General features: G+C 33.6%; 1 protein-coding gene across 1 annotated transcript in view; it reads right to left on the reverse strand.

Annotated features, from left to right (window-relative positions):
* Positions 1–8,254: 8,254 nt before the first annotated feature.
* Positions 8,255–15,919, reverse strand: part of LOC123709273 (A disintegrin and metalloproteinase with thrombospondin motifs 3-like) — a 56,529-nt gene continuing 48,864 nt past the window's right edge. Inside the window, exons 14-17 of the mRNA XM_045660462.1 lie at positions 14,420–14,542; positions 10,180–10,284; positions 9,146–9,278; positions 8,255–8,581 (exon numbers count right to left, since the gene is read on the reverse strand). Coding sequence (XP_045516418.1) covers positions 8,321–8,581; positions 9,146–9,278; positions 10,180–10,284; positions 14,420–14,542 — 622 coding nt within the window. The 3' untranslated portion in view covers positions 8,255–8,320. The remainder of the gene's footprint in view (positions 8,582–9,145; positions 9,279–10,179; positions 10,285–14,419; positions 14,543–15,919) is intronic.

Genomic DNA, 15,919 nt, shown 5'->3' on the forward strand with positions numbered 1-15,919 from the left:
GATAGTCAACATTATTTTTGACATATTTTTGATATCATATATAGGTTATTTATTAACACATTTTTTTTCCTCCTTCTCGCAAAACCGTATTGAACAATTGAATTGGCTTAGATATCGTAAGGTATAAGATAAGGCAGGATATAAAAATTTAGTTTTTTGGAGTTTGGAAAGCTGTGCTAAGTGTTAATGGATGATTAAACATTACAGGCAACATTATTGATGCTGAGCAATATGCCCTTAAACTTAAATGGGCAGGCCACGTAGCCCGTTGTACAGATGACAGATGGTCTAGAGCAGTAACCCAATGGACGGGTCCGAAAGGAACAAAGTAAGACTAATAGAGCGATGGGCCGACGGGGTCGAGAGGGTAGCTGGTAGAAATTGAATGACGATGGCACAAAATAGATTAGGGTGGAAAAAGTTGGAGGAGGCCTTCTCCCGGATACGGGCCGCATCTTAGTTAGAACTATAAATTTATCTTTTGTATCGAATGTATGCCAAAGATGTGGAATAAAGGTTTATTATTATTATTAAACATTAGAGGGTCCGTGCATACTGTTTTTTCAACATTCATATTATTCATATTTTGTGTGTTTCATTTAGAAGTTGATATAAGAACAGAGTCGTGTTTACGGTTGCATGAGTTCAAATACGAGTTATACCGTGCCAAAGTCAATAAATATATTGTGAAGTAAGGCATTTGATGACAAGGGAGAGAACTCTGGTTGTGTTAGACGATTATAGCCTACCTAGATTAAAATTAGAATTAGAATTACTCTGCAATCAGTATTGGCGCTATGAGTCTGATCTGAAAGTCTTAACTATGTGGAATTTAATAGAAGGAGGCAAGTTAACCGCACAAGTTTTTATATCCCTAACTAGCAGGCGTATGAATATTAATTTGGAATTGGTATAGTAACTAAAAAATATTTCAGAAACAAATTGTTCATTATTCTAATGCTTTATGATAAACAACATTATTTGTTTGTTCCAACACGGGAACAGGTGACATATAACTGGTCACAAACAATTAGACTGTAATTATTTTAAATGTATTTTATGAAAATAATAACTCCGATCGAAGCATTTGTTTTAAACGATATTCATTTTTCTTACATCCTCTTTGACGATATTTGCAGCACGTATTCTGTCAATGTTATGTCAAAAGCCATAAGGTTACATCAAAAAAGTTTGAATTGTAATAAATTTGGTATCGTAACATTATTTTTTCTTTCGTGAGAACCTTTTCCTGACAATAACAAACACAACAAAAAAGAAATTAGCATAATCAGTCCAGCCGTTCACGCGTAATGCCGTGACCAAGGAAAATAGGGATTAATTTTTATATATACAGATTGTTCGATTAGTACTGTGTTATATCTTCACAGATGTTCACAGTCCGAAGTCGAATCAGCGATGCAACGTAGCGTTTTGACACAGAAAAGAGAACGCCACAACAGGTCCTGCCTATAAAGAATATAGCAATCGTCAATCGTCCTAAACCTTTCAAAGAACTCTTAAAGAGTGTACGCTTCCATGTGGCTCGATCTCTCTCTGTCTTGAGAATTTTTCTCCCAATCTTCTTCACCAACTTCCGTCAGTTTCCGTCACTGTTTTCCTGGTGGCCCTTTCCACTTTGTTACCCTCTTTGAGCATCTGCTATTGTTCATAGTGGTATGGCCCGCCCGTTTTCACTTAAGTTTAATAAAACGTTTCACTTTGGTTTGTACGTCTAACGGCCAAAACTAATATTCAATCTCAATCCCATTTTAGCCTACTTAGATCGACAATTTAATCCATTTCTACAGAAAAGCATGTCAATATTCATATCATAGATTGAGTTACCAATCTATTTTTTCAACCAATCCTTCAGAGGACCGATCAGAGATTGAAGATTGCCCTCTGTATGAAAATTAGTGTTTACATATGCCAATAACCTGTATGTCCATTTTGACAGTTGCTCAGATTGGCCAAATCAATTCCGGATAGCTATCGGAGAAATTTGTAGGTTTATGGCTTATGGATCGGTATTACGATCATCCAACTTTATATTCATTAGTAAAATGTGTTCATTTTCGTCGTCCTCCAGTTCTCGTGATAGTGATTTGGAAGTTTTAATGCAATTACCCGATTGGGATAGTGAACTTGTTGGTGATATATCATCTGCAATTGATAAGCAATGCATCTGCAATTACGAGTATGTTTTTATACACCAACAGAGTACAGAAAAATTACATGAAATTGCTGGATTTCTTAGAATTGTTGCCATTGATTGCACTCATTTACGAATTCAATCATCATGTAAGTAATTTATATATATTATTTAACATTGTACATTATAGTATGAAGTTGTAATAATAATAAGCAGCATTATTTTCTTTAGGTGACGTAATTGGTGAATAATATCGTAATTGAAAAGGATATTTCTCTTTAAATGTACAGGCTGTGTGTGATGCAGAAATAAAATTTATTAATGTTGTGCCCCATGGCCTGGTGCCGCTCATGATGCAACAACTTTTGTAAACTCAGTTCTACAAGTTAATTCAAATTGATTGATAAGAAGGTAGAACTTGATAAATGTGCCAACTAAATTAACATGTATATTTGTTTATAGCTTAATATCATACAGGTCTACTAAGAAATCACTGGATGGTTGTTAATAGTGCTTACTCAAATATACCATATTAATTAACACCATTTCTCTGGCTGACCAGAGATATGATGAAGTACACATTAAGAATAGGAATACTATAGACAGGTAAATATATAGTATAATTTAGAGTATTAATAACTATACTATGTCAAAAAGTTGCAAGACATGTGACCCAAACGAAACATGATGTAAGGTTAAAATATTTGTCTTTTTCAGAACATTTGGAGTATGGAAATGTTGCTTTAACATTGTATTGCCACAGCTGTTATGCAAAATATTTGTAAGGATTATAATTTGTAGATATACCGGCAGAAGTTTTAGTTCCAACACTTGATACAATTTCAAGTCAAGAAGTTAATAAAGGAAATCAAGACATAATTGAAAGAACAAGCCTTATTCATTATTATTTTGGGAAAATTAATATAATTCTAGCAGAAACAAACATGTATTTAAATGTCCTTTTGTACATATAAAATACTAGTACTTATTTTTCTTAGAAGAAACTCAGTTAAAATTTGAATAAGTTATGTAGTTAATCTACCTATAAAATTAAAATTTTATTTATTATAACCATGTAATGTAATGAAATATTAGGAAAAAGAAATAAAAACATAACATAATATAAATTTTATTTCATTATATTCTTATAATATGTAAACCAAACCCTATAAAATAGTAAACTATACTATGCTAATTAATAATATTCTCTACAAGCAATTACTTCCTTAACTTTTCTATTTTTAATTAAAACATTTCTAACTAAGACTAGTTTTTCATTAGTTCTAAGTTCTTTATTTCTTAATACTAAATGTTTGTTTTTAAAATTTACATTTATTAAATTAGTCTATTAATTTTTGTTTAGGCATATAATATTATTATATTTCATTCTTTTCTCCTTTGCTAATTCTCTTACGAGCATTCTTCTTTAAATTCTTTCATTTTAGACGAAGTTGCTGAGGCAATATCCTGGGACAAGTGGTAGCGGTGGCGTTTAGTCGCTGCGCCAAGCAAATCCACTCATCCGTTTTTTCATTTATAGCTAGTGGCGTTGGTGGCTTTCTTATTAATTGTTTTACTTTCTTGTATTAGGTTAAGTTAAAACGTGCATTGCTTCTTAGATAGAGGTCGACCTTTTACCTAATAAAACACATTTATATAAGATTAATATGACAAAACACTCAAAGGCGGGAAATCAGCGTCATGCAAATAAAATAAACCAAATACTTACCGTTTCAACATCCATTACGACAGAGATTATAGTTGTATAATTTATAATATTATGTTGATTTGTACTTAAGCAAACCGCACTTATATTTAGATTTTAGAAAATAGCGGGCACAAAGATTCATGAAGCCATGTGTTGACACTTGTCAGTTGTCACAAAAATGAAACGTTCCGTTCCTTACTAAAATCATATTACCACAAAAAACATAAATTATCATATTTAATAATATAAATAGAGACCTTAAACGTTTATATGAGTAGCTATAACCAAAAATATTTGTTACTATAGATACATAGTTCTACTTATTTTATTTTATTCCAAAAACAGCAACCTTTTAGTATGCTTGAACAAACATATTGCATTTAACGAAACGCGGTCGAGAGGGAAGGATCACGCAAAAGTTGACGTGCAATCTATTGTCGAATAAACAATCGGGTAGCAAATGTGTTATATTGGCATGCAGATTGGAGATCGATATTTAGATATGAATTAATCCAAGATTAGATTTAGACTTAGATTGAGGATACATTATTAATTTTAGGCGTAAATATATATTAAGTTGAGCGTGTCAGTGTTATTTATTTTTAATAATTATTATGTACAGCATATCAAAACTATAAGCATTTTTTTAAAATTAAATTTAATGATTTTAATTTATTTACTAATTTGATGAATCTTGAAAGTTATTTGTAAGCTATTTTATAAAGCAGTTATATTTAAGTAATTACTATGATATGCTTTAATATAATTAACTCTAATGTTAATAAACGCAAAGAGGTCGAAAGCAATTCGTACTTGTAAATTAAATATCAAAACGAGAAACTTGTCTGTCTTCCCGGTCTCATAAATTTCAAACTTTCTCAAATCATTAAAAAGGTAAGGGTTTGAAGTAATTACGAATCGTAAATTTGTGAATTAGTTTTGTTTTGATTTAGGCATAATTAGTTAAAGTAAAGCTTATGTATGTAAATTTTGCTAGATTAATGACCTTAATTTAGCAGTGTTGGCCGAAGGTTTGATCGCTGATTGCGTACTAATGGACTTTCTGTCTATGTGCCCATTTAACACTCGCTGAAGGTGAAGGAAAACATCGTGAGGAAACCGGCTTGCCTTAGACCCAAAAACTCAATCACCTACTTGCCTATTAGATTGATAAAATGATCATAAAACGGATACAGAAATCTAAAGCCCAGACCTAAAAAAGATTGTATCGCCACTGATTTGTTTCTATTTAAATGGAATTAGTATTAGTATTAAGGAATTAGTTTAGTATTAAGGAATTAGTTTAATACTAAACAAGTTTCCGATACGATCTGAAACGCAGGGTGATTACGGTGTGTTTTCTATTTCTATCTCAAAGTAATCGCAATATAGAACATGAATGACTCTAGCAATAGTGATAACTAATTTATCCTATTTACAGTAAAATTTTAGGGATGTTAAGTAATTTGAGAATAACAAATGACCATTTTGTACATGTTTGATGAGCCGACTGGAATTCCAAATGAATACTAATTGGGATCATTTGTGGCGTTAATCTTAATTTGTATTCTCTTGTTTCTGGAACGTAAAGAAAATATATATTTACTTACTTTCAACGATTGGCGTATTGTCATACCCTTACAACGAAGTGAACGTGTTAATGTCATAATAGTTGCAGCTGAGTACAACACGTAACTTCAGACCTCCTAAATTTAATTTCCAGTGATATAATCAATATTTCTGTGAATAAACCTAGGTTACGCGACTAAAAAAAATAATCTGGCATATATCGTAATTTTTTTATAAAAAAATAGAAAGTCTCAACGCACTCGCGAGTTACTGGTTAAGGTACTTAGAATAAAAAACCGAATAGAATTATCTATAAAATATTCACCCCACAGTGCTGATCTAAGAAGGCATATGCTAAAGGTACTTTTAAAGTAAAGAGTATCGGAGTTTTCTCTTTGAGCACTTTCCTTTGAGCGGCGAATTTTCTTTGCGTTTTCTTCCAACTGACGGTGTACGTAAATGACAGTTTATTGTAAATCTTATTTCTGTGTGTGTAGGGTTTAAAATAGCGCGCAATTGTTTTATGGTTCTGTCGTAAAATCAATGTACAACTGAAAACGATTGGACATTGTTTCAGTTCATTGTGCGCTGTAAATCATTTTATTGGAACAAAAGCTTAAAGGAAAGTCATCAAACAGTATGGGATTGAAAAGTATTTTGTTAAAGGATGTCGAGCAGTCAGTGTTTCATAATTTCTTAGTGTAAGTACCTCTTAACATTGTATAATAAATAAATAATGAAGTATCCAGTAGCTTAATTTATTCGGTAGTGGGCTGATCGATTTACAAAAAAGCATTGTTGAGTGACTACAGCAGTGTTGGTCTAGTGGCTTCAGCGTCTGCTACCGTACCATGTCGTTCGAGGTGGCCTGTGTGTTAGCTGGTACTCCTCCCTGGGAGCAGAAGGTGGAACGTCTCGCTGCCTTATACTGCGCGAAAGCCGAGGTAATAGTTAGCGGGAACCAGTCGTAGGGGAAAATAACGGGACATGTAAGGCATCATGCCAGAAAAAGTCTTTTCGGAAGGTTCTTTGACGACCTGGCTACGCCTCGAGTTGGTGTATTGACAGCTATTAAATATAATAGATGATGGGGTGGGTACTGTCTGGGCATGGCTGCTTTGGGCGGTATGTGCATAAGGTGCCTAGAAGGGAGGTGCATAATTTGTGGGTAAGCGCATTTTCACCTTATTTAAAAAAAAAGTGGCTTCAGCGTGCGATTCTCATCCCTGAGGTCGTAGATTCGATCCCTGGCTGGGCACCCATGGACTTTTTTTCTATATGCGCATTTAACAGTTGCTCGAACGGTGTAGGAAAACATCGCGAGGAAACTGGCTTGCCTTAGACCCAAAAAGTCGACGGCTTGTGTCAGACACAGGAGGCTGACTGAGGCATCTACTTGCTAATTGAAATCTAAGGCCAGACCTAAAAGGTTGTAGCGCCATTGATATTTTTTTTTATTTTTATTGTTAAGTGACTATCTGATACCAAATCCGCTGTTTCGCTAGTATTTTTGCTTAACATTGAGGAAAACTTTACTAGTAAAATCTGAAATAAATGGAAGTGTAATGATTTTATTGTATTTGTTAACTATAATTTTCATATATTTTAGAAAATTTACCTTTTAACATATATTGTAGGTGATGCTTAGTTTAGTATCGACTATGAACCAATCCTTATCCATCTTATTCTAATTCTTTATACCTAGTTAATTTTTATTTGCATGAAAAGCTCTCGAAACGATATTCTCGCTACCCACCAAATATACAAACCTTAAGTTCAATAAAAGAGAAGAGAAGTTATAAGAACCACGCTATCTATCATTAGGAAAAGGTAGATAACATTCGAACCAGGAATGTCAGGTCGACAAAAGCTGTAAAAGTATGGAAATAAAGACTGATTTTTTAGATTGGGCAAACCAGTCTATAGGACGCCCAAAAAGGGCAGTGATCGCATAGACACCCGTCTATGTGACGATGAAAGTGGGTGCGTTGCCGGCCTTTAGGGGAGGCGTATTTCTTCAAACAAATTACTTACTTTACTTAAATTTCATTCTTACCCCTATGAAGGAATGAAGACGGTATCAATTAGCTACTTCTTTCTTGAGTCTTTGTGCAAAAATATTGCTTATAAGCTCATCCAAAATACAAACGCCAATCAAAGAAAGAAAGCTCCCAATATCAATAGACTTTACTACGTTCTTCGGGTCGTAGCGACACTGGTTTTTTATCATAAAAACATTCGGAATTTTACAAAAGATAGGATTATCGTGATCCAATTGGCTTTCATGAAATATTCATCGACTTCTGACTTTCACGAAATAAATACCACCGTTTAGAAGATTAGCATATTTATTGTCGTGTTCTGCTATGGCACTTTGTTCCAGATTACATTTAACAGATTAGCGCTTATGCCATGTCAGTTACAAAAAGTTACATACTTAAATCTACTTATAAATTAACTTAATTATACAACAGAAAAGTGAATACTGTTTAGAGACGGGAGCTGAATTTAAAGCCGTAGACAATTTTATAGAGCAATACAATGAGATATTATGCATTAAATTTTCATCTTTATTCTTAATGCTTTAAAGTAAAAATTAGGCTATTAGTTCTGACTTAAAACTTAATTTGCTTTTGTACAATGTCGATTCTTTGGGATGCAATGTACCTATTTTTAACTGATAACGGACTGTTTTTTCATATAACTAGTGGCATATATAAACTTGTTTAACGGATATACATCTAACACATAATTGAGAGGCTTGCTCAAACTGCTGTTACTTATAACGTTTAGTTAAGAAATTAATGTAATTAGAGTAATTGTTGTTGCCAATATTGTATCAAAAATATTAGGTACTATCATAAAATATATTTTAATATTTAGATAAAATATTAACCAGTTTCAATTGACCTACAAGCGTTACAACAATACTTTCTAAATGGTGGTACAACGCAGTTCCGTTCTAGCTGGTCTTTTGTGAAGAGCTCGCAGTATTGCGTTGTATCGTTAGCTGGACAAGCGGGCCTTGTTGGACATCTTCGAAGCCGGCAGCGCCTGCGCCGCTCTCGAGGCTTTGAGCCACAGTGTGTGTCGTCTGCTGCTGGACACATAAGTGGCCGTATAGACACACCGCGACCACATGTTGTTGAACACTGAAAAATAAATTTGTAATGCCTAAGTTATTTCTATTAAAGAATATACTTATTTTTTGGAGACCTTCATGTGTATCGTATCCCGGAAGTTACAACTCCAAGGTCCTTACTGAACTCACAACCAGGTGGCAAGAGAAAACCCGGTTGACCGAGGCTCCGTTGGTGGAATTGTCAAGGACCTCATAACTATAGGGATTCGGCACTGGATAGATCGCGATGGCGAAGTGTACTTGAGGAGGTTAAAGCTCAACTGGGGGTGTATAGCCATTGATAATGGTGATTTGGAGACCGGATTTATTTAAGCTATTTAATAAATGATTGATTCCTGTTTCGTAAATATAACGGCTGATCTATATTGATAACAATATCATTATTTAAAAGTTGGCAAATAAATTATATGAAATATAAAATTGATCGTATCTTTTTTAGCGAGAAACTGTCAGCAACAAAAGATACAGAAGACAGATATTTTTAATACAGAACAACAAAGCCGTGTTCCTTTCTTCCTTATACTTAATTCGAATAGCGACATCTCCATTAAACATAATAGTGGATAAATAGTACCTGAGTCCAGGGCATCTCTTGCCAGTAAACAGGACAAGGCAGCCGATTGCATGGCTGTATCTTAGCTGGGACAGTTGGTGGACATAACGCTGGTGAAACGCTACGTCGTATCAGCTCTCTACGCGTGGTTGTACTGAAACAGAATTTGCAAAGGTGTCAAAATTGTTAATATCGTATATGAGATAATAATTTGATCCTTTGCATTTATATCCAGCCTCAATAGGGATTGAACCCCGTAGGCGTAACTGGCTGTAAAATACATACTAACAACTGGAAGCCTATAGCTGGAAGTTCGTCACAGAATAAGAGTTGTGTACAATGATGTAACAAATTCAAAGAATTTATTGAATAGAATTTTGTGGCCTCGGCTTGGTGTGAAACGAAGCACATTAACATATTTTATGCAAAAATATTAAAAGAGCGTGTAAAATCAATGACACATTTTCATTCTACTAAATATGTGCGGAATATAAAATTGTGTACAAATACCAATCTTATATCATTATTTTCACGTTGACAAATGCTACAATACTAACAGTAACATATATTTGTTGTATTAACGCTTATAGCCTGCAAATTTATAAATTGTTTGCATAATGTTACCAGTGATTTACAGTAATCTTAGTCAACATTATTATTGATGATTCATTTACGTGTCAATTTAAATATACAGTGAAAACCGTTTATGACATCGGGTAAATGTATTAGGTACATAATAACAACGTCATTGGCTGTTACGTGCGTGTTATAATAGATTTTGACTGTAATATAATATCTATTTATAATGATCTGTGCCTATGTAAGTTCAAATACGGTCAAAATGTTGGGAATTTCTAGTTGCATTGCAAACGTATACACATTTTTTATTTATAAGCATAGAAAAACCTTCTATATATACAGCTGTATAAAAACCCCCCCCCTTTGACCCCTGCCTTTTATAAGGAATATTATAAAAAGTCAAGACCATGAATAAAGCTTTTGAAGTTAAAAATAGCATTGATCGCACAAGTTGGAGCTAAAAGTTGTCTCGTTACCTGACGTTAACCGGCACGCAGAACAGCTGTCTCTCTTGAACTCCGCTTTCCCCGCAGGTGGCACTGCACTCCTCCCATCCGGCCCCCACCCATTTAAACGAGCAACTGCCAAATATATTAATATTAACGGAATTTTCTGTTATTTATGATATGGCTTTCGGGCGAATTTTAATTTTAATTTCCTGGAAAATAGTGTATGGAACGTAATTCTAGTGTACCTTTCCTACACTCTTCGGTCTTAGTGTGTGTGTTGGTATTGGTTAGTAAACAAAACAAGAAAAATAAGTGTGTAATTAAAGGGAAATTGTTTGGCGTAAAATTGCTTAGATCTGGAAGAAACATCTTCTCATCATGACAGAATATTTTTGTTATGATAGGTCAAGTTTTTTTTAAATTTCATCCGTTTGTTTTTGTAAGCCAAGTCTAGGTTTATTTATTTTTTGTTGTTGTAGTTCTTTATCACTGCGATACCTGTGCAGATGAGACTGTCTGAGATGAGAGAGATGCCGATGCCATCATATGCTAATCACACCTATTTGTTTTAATTTTTAAAGGCACTGTGCCTTAAGTGATCATAAGTTTTGACAACAATTATAAACAACTTAACCGTTGAAAAAAAACATTTTTTAACTGGATTATTATACCGGATAAGCTATTTATTATTATAAACTTATAATTATTTTTTTAAACAAACCGCGAAAATAGAGGACACCGTGAGTAATTTCTGCAAAAACCCATCACCTTTTAGTCGATATTAACTCCGGGGAAATAAATACAGATAACACAACTTTCTCTACAGCTGTGATACTTTTGACATTCAACACCTTTTGTCTTCATTCACCGTTCACCTTCACGCACGCTGTAAATGACGCGAAACGGAAAATTTAAAAGTTAAAATTATGTAAAATAATTATAAGTTATAGTAAAATAATAATAATATATAGCTTCAATCCGGTTAAAAATTGTTTTCTTTCATTGTGTAAAAACTATGTTAACAAAAGACAATACTAACTTAACCGTTCTTATTATTTAATTAATATAACATTGCAAGCTTTATTTATATATGGCTGATTGTGTGGCCTTTTTATACATGTATGTAATGTACCACTTTCTTTGTAAATAAACGATTATATTTTCGAATCGAGCTTAAAGAGGAATACCGTAATCTTTAACATAAAACATACAACTATACTTTTGTATGTTTTATGTTAAAGATTCAAGCCTCGTCTAAAATAGCAAAACAGATGTACGTAGTCCAACATAATTCCCCGTGAAATCAAACTTCATTGTCATTGTGGTTATGTCGACAGTAAATCGATTTTAAAGCCCAGCTCAATTTAAATTAAACTACGTAGTGACCGCTATCATGTTTAATGGTGACAGCTTTTAAGACCACTGTTTAAGCAGACAATCGAATGACTTCTTTGTAAACTTATAAAATTTTAGTTATCAGATTTAAATTGCCGTCGTAAATAAAATGCAGTCAAATTTAAAGGATTGTTAAATAATAAAATAAATACATCTTTTATTTGCATATATTACTTAAGATGTCATGTGGAACATGGTGTAATGATTAAAAAGAGTAGCGGAGAGTTTATTGCCAGTTCTTCTGTTCCGTTCTACGCCCTTGATTTGAGAACTGGCAGTAAATGTATAATTAGAACCATTTAATGTATATTTATTTTTACGACGTTCATACGTGTACATTGCGTTACCTATATGTATAAATGACTTTTGATTATGACTTTGATAAAGAATAGGCATCTAAATGTCATATTAATTATCATGATGTCATAATAATAAGAACATTTAAGTTTTATAATGGTTGTCAAAAGCTATTGTCCAAATACTCTTACGCGCTATAAAGGCACCTTGCTATTAAAAAAATTAATCAACGTCCTCTTGAAAACACACGGCAGAAAGCCAAGCAATAATAGGCAATTAATTTAAAATTATACCTGTTTGTATAAATGTGTGGTAAAAGCGTATATGATTACAAAATGTAAATAAAACAAAGACAATACTCGATCCTCGCCAATATATTGGATTGGAACGCTTCCACGTTACGTCTTGAGGCGTTGAGGCCTTGACACTTCATTGAAATTCAATCTTGTAAGCGAAACCACTGTTTTAAAGCTGTATTTTTGTCATACATATTGTAAATAAATTCAATGTTTACTTGACTTATAATAAATATTTAACAATTATGTATACGGTATTAGCAATATTCTTAACCTACATAGTAATAATAATTGATACATAGAATATTAAGTTTGGTCCCTGTGGCAGTGTATCTTTAATGTTGGCGGCATTTCGTCGCTGTATTGCGATACTTATTCGGAAAGCGAGGAAAATACCAGCTCTGGGGTCACCTGTACTACACCAGGCGTCAATTTAAATATTTAATTAGGGTCTTTAGATTGGCCTAAGATTCTCTACACCAAAGGAACAAAATCACAGTTGGAGAAAAGACGTTAAGCCCTTTATTATTTTCTGCCTGATCTACGGCCGCGCCAGCTTTTATGTTTGTCCTATTATGTATGAAGGGTATGATTTGTAAATCAATTTTGTTCAAAATTATAAAAAAAAATCCTTCGTACTTTATACTGACTAGATATTAATTACTTAAAATTACAAACAGATTCATAGAGCAACCAAAATAATCTCGTACATATCTCGGCTATTGAATGCTTGTTTATTAACTATGTGGTTCAGCTATATAATATTGTTACGAGCTAGGGGATCGGATAGAAAATGCCGTGGATTTATTCAAGGATTTATTTCTTGAAAAATCAATGCGGAAATTATGAGCACAAATTAATTGCAGAAACGCACTTATAGCACACAAAAACAATCACTAATTACTTCACTTATGCACACTTCACACTGTACTTTATCACTTGTATTCACTTTATTCGCACTTTATCTTTTCGATGTTCCTCTCGTGCTATCGCATTCAAAACTAAAGGTGACTAGTCGCATTTCGGCTCGCTTATATATAGTATAAGGAATAATTCTAAACAATATTCGAGAACTCTCTAGGCGGACTTGCTACTGAGTAGCGATTGCACAATTCTAGAACGTCCGCACTCTTTGTCTCTTTCGCACGTTGCTCCGTCCTTGTCGTACGGCGTTCTAGAATGCTCAGTCTAGTTTCGAGAAAGTTCTGATCTTCTCTCTCTCTCTCTCTCGTATTATTTCGTCCTTGTCTCACACCTAGAAAGTTTGGTCTAGAATATTCCATCATCAAAGGGGTATACCTAGGCCTGAAAACGGGTCTCCTGGAAACTGCACCACTCGACTACACATGTTCTGAAACTGACTGAAAAAAGTTTCAGCTTCCTGAAGCCTAGGGTAACATTATGGAAATTACAATTTTCTAATATGTGATTGACCCTCTCCTGAAACGGTCAGAAATCATATTACAGCCAGCTGAAAAGTTCTCTAACTAGTGGAAAAATCTAGAAACATTGCAGTCGACCCGTCTTCGTAACAATATTTAAACAAAGTCGTGTTAGTTACACCACTTATAACTCAAGATCGGCTGGACCGATGTTGGTGGTCTCTTTTTTGGTGGATTCTCCTCTGCTCCAAATAGCAGAATAAGTAATAAAATAACAATAACAAAATTAATGTTACGAATGCAAAGTATATCAAGAATATAACAATTTTAATGAAAAGGAAGTAAGTTATAAATTAGAAATAGTTGTTATTGTTATGACGTTGGTTCATATTTTATATGGCGAATGGAATAAGTTAGAGCCGGCTGTGGCTGGGCTTATAAAGCTTTATATATTAAAAATATATACCTAACTAGCAATACTTTTCACAAAGACACCTATACAAAGGGATATTAAACATGTATTTTCCAAGCCCGCAGTTATTTTCCGTTTATTTGTTTAGGACTCTGCGGCGGACGCTTGATGTATAGTTGAGGCTTAAATATGGATTTGTGAAATTGTTAGTTATTATATTTGAAAGTTCTTTATTTGTTACTCATAATATAGATAAAATAACTCAAAATTCGGACGTCAGTTCTTTTATAATAATGACAGAGACAAATCTCAGACAAGCGCATAGGAATCCTTTTAATGCAAATTACTATACTAACCTTGGGATTGCTATTAGCTCACCCTTTGACACGTGACCATTTTAATTCAAATTCCTTTGGCGATAGTGGGTCACGCTTGTCGAAACGTAAATATATCTCAAGCCACTTGTCACAGAACAAGTTGTTTACCTGTGGGTATTGCAACGCTCGTAGCGCGGCGTTCCACAATGCTGACCACGGCTACAACGCGGCCTCACCATCCTGACACCACCACCACAGGACACTGAACATGGACCACGATCGCTTGACCATCTAAACAATTTTTGTAATTAAATATACAACTACAAGTACGTACATTTCACTTTTCACCAAATTGTTATAAGTGAAAACGCATTGGCAAATTGCATTTTTTTTATTTGTCATAAGTTACAGCGACACACCTTAACCAACATATTTATATAGAATGGACAGTACTAAAGCCTCGATAATATTTGTATTAATTGGGTTAAAGAGGGTTTATCTTATTTTAATAGCTGTTGCTGGAAATATGTTAATCTCTCTCTGACATAAACTCGTATTAAAAATACGTGAAGTAATTTGTTTTATTGGTTATAAGTTAAATGTTGCGTTACAATTGTTAGATCCCTTTAAGTTATAAAATACTTGTGTCAGGGTTCACACCATAAAAAATATAACGTAACAAACATTATCGTGACGCGACGTGTAACACGGGTGAATGAGTGCACATGTTGAGTTACTGTAAGGTGTGTGAGAGTGTAACTATGTGTTAGGTCTCAGTATCTCCAACTCTTCGTAAGATATGTTTAGCAGCCAGTGTTTTAAAAGTTTTTGAAGTGAAACTTCTTTATCGGTGTTGGGAAAAACAAAATGTCACATTTTTGGGTTACGCGCCATCTTTTTCTTGTCCCTACCACGGTTGATTCGAAGAGATACGAAGCCATTAATAACAAATATATATAATAACGATTACAATGATAGTAATAATTATATTACAATTTATGAAACTCTGTTATAATCTTAGTAGTAATAATGAAATGAAATAATTGTATTATTTATCATGTCTATTATAATTAAAACCTTTTGTTAAACTTTATCTAATTTAACTTTATGTAACCAATTTCTTTCTGTAAAGTTTGCAGTAGATCATTTTTTGTAAAATACTAGTACTCGCCCACATTTTTTAAATCGTGGACGGGGAGCGGGTTGATATTAAGGTGTCTATTTAATTTTTTGTTAATTTAGTCTGTCTGCATATCTCTGGCAGAGTCAGTGCTCTGTCTAACCGGCGATAACATTCCTATTTCCCTTTGAAAACTTACGATGAAAGGGGAAAGCTCTATAACTATGCTTTAAAATTATATTTGGGATATACAGCTAAGCTTTCAATTCAAATTCAAAATCATTTATTCATATAGGTACACTTATGAACGTCAAAAACAGAAATGTATATTATGTATAAATATTTCTTTATTTTGTTATATTTTAATTACTAGCCATTACACCCTAATAGAACAATTATCACTAATAACGGAATTGAGTATTAATAGATCTATTGGTTCAAGCGTGCGCCCCTAATCTCTGAGGTCGTGGAATTTAAGTGATTGCTCCGACGGTGAAGGCAAATGTCGTGGTGAAGATACAGATGGCTGTTATGGCTGTCTATAAAAT

Source organism: Pieris brassicae, chromosome 1, assembly GCF_905147105.1.
Source record: "Pieris brassicae chromosome 1, ilPieBrab1.1, whole genome shotgun sequence".
NCBI classification, from domain to species: domain Eukaryota; kingdom Metazoa; phylum Arthropoda; class Insecta; order Lepidoptera; family Pieridae; genus Pieris; species Pieris brassicae.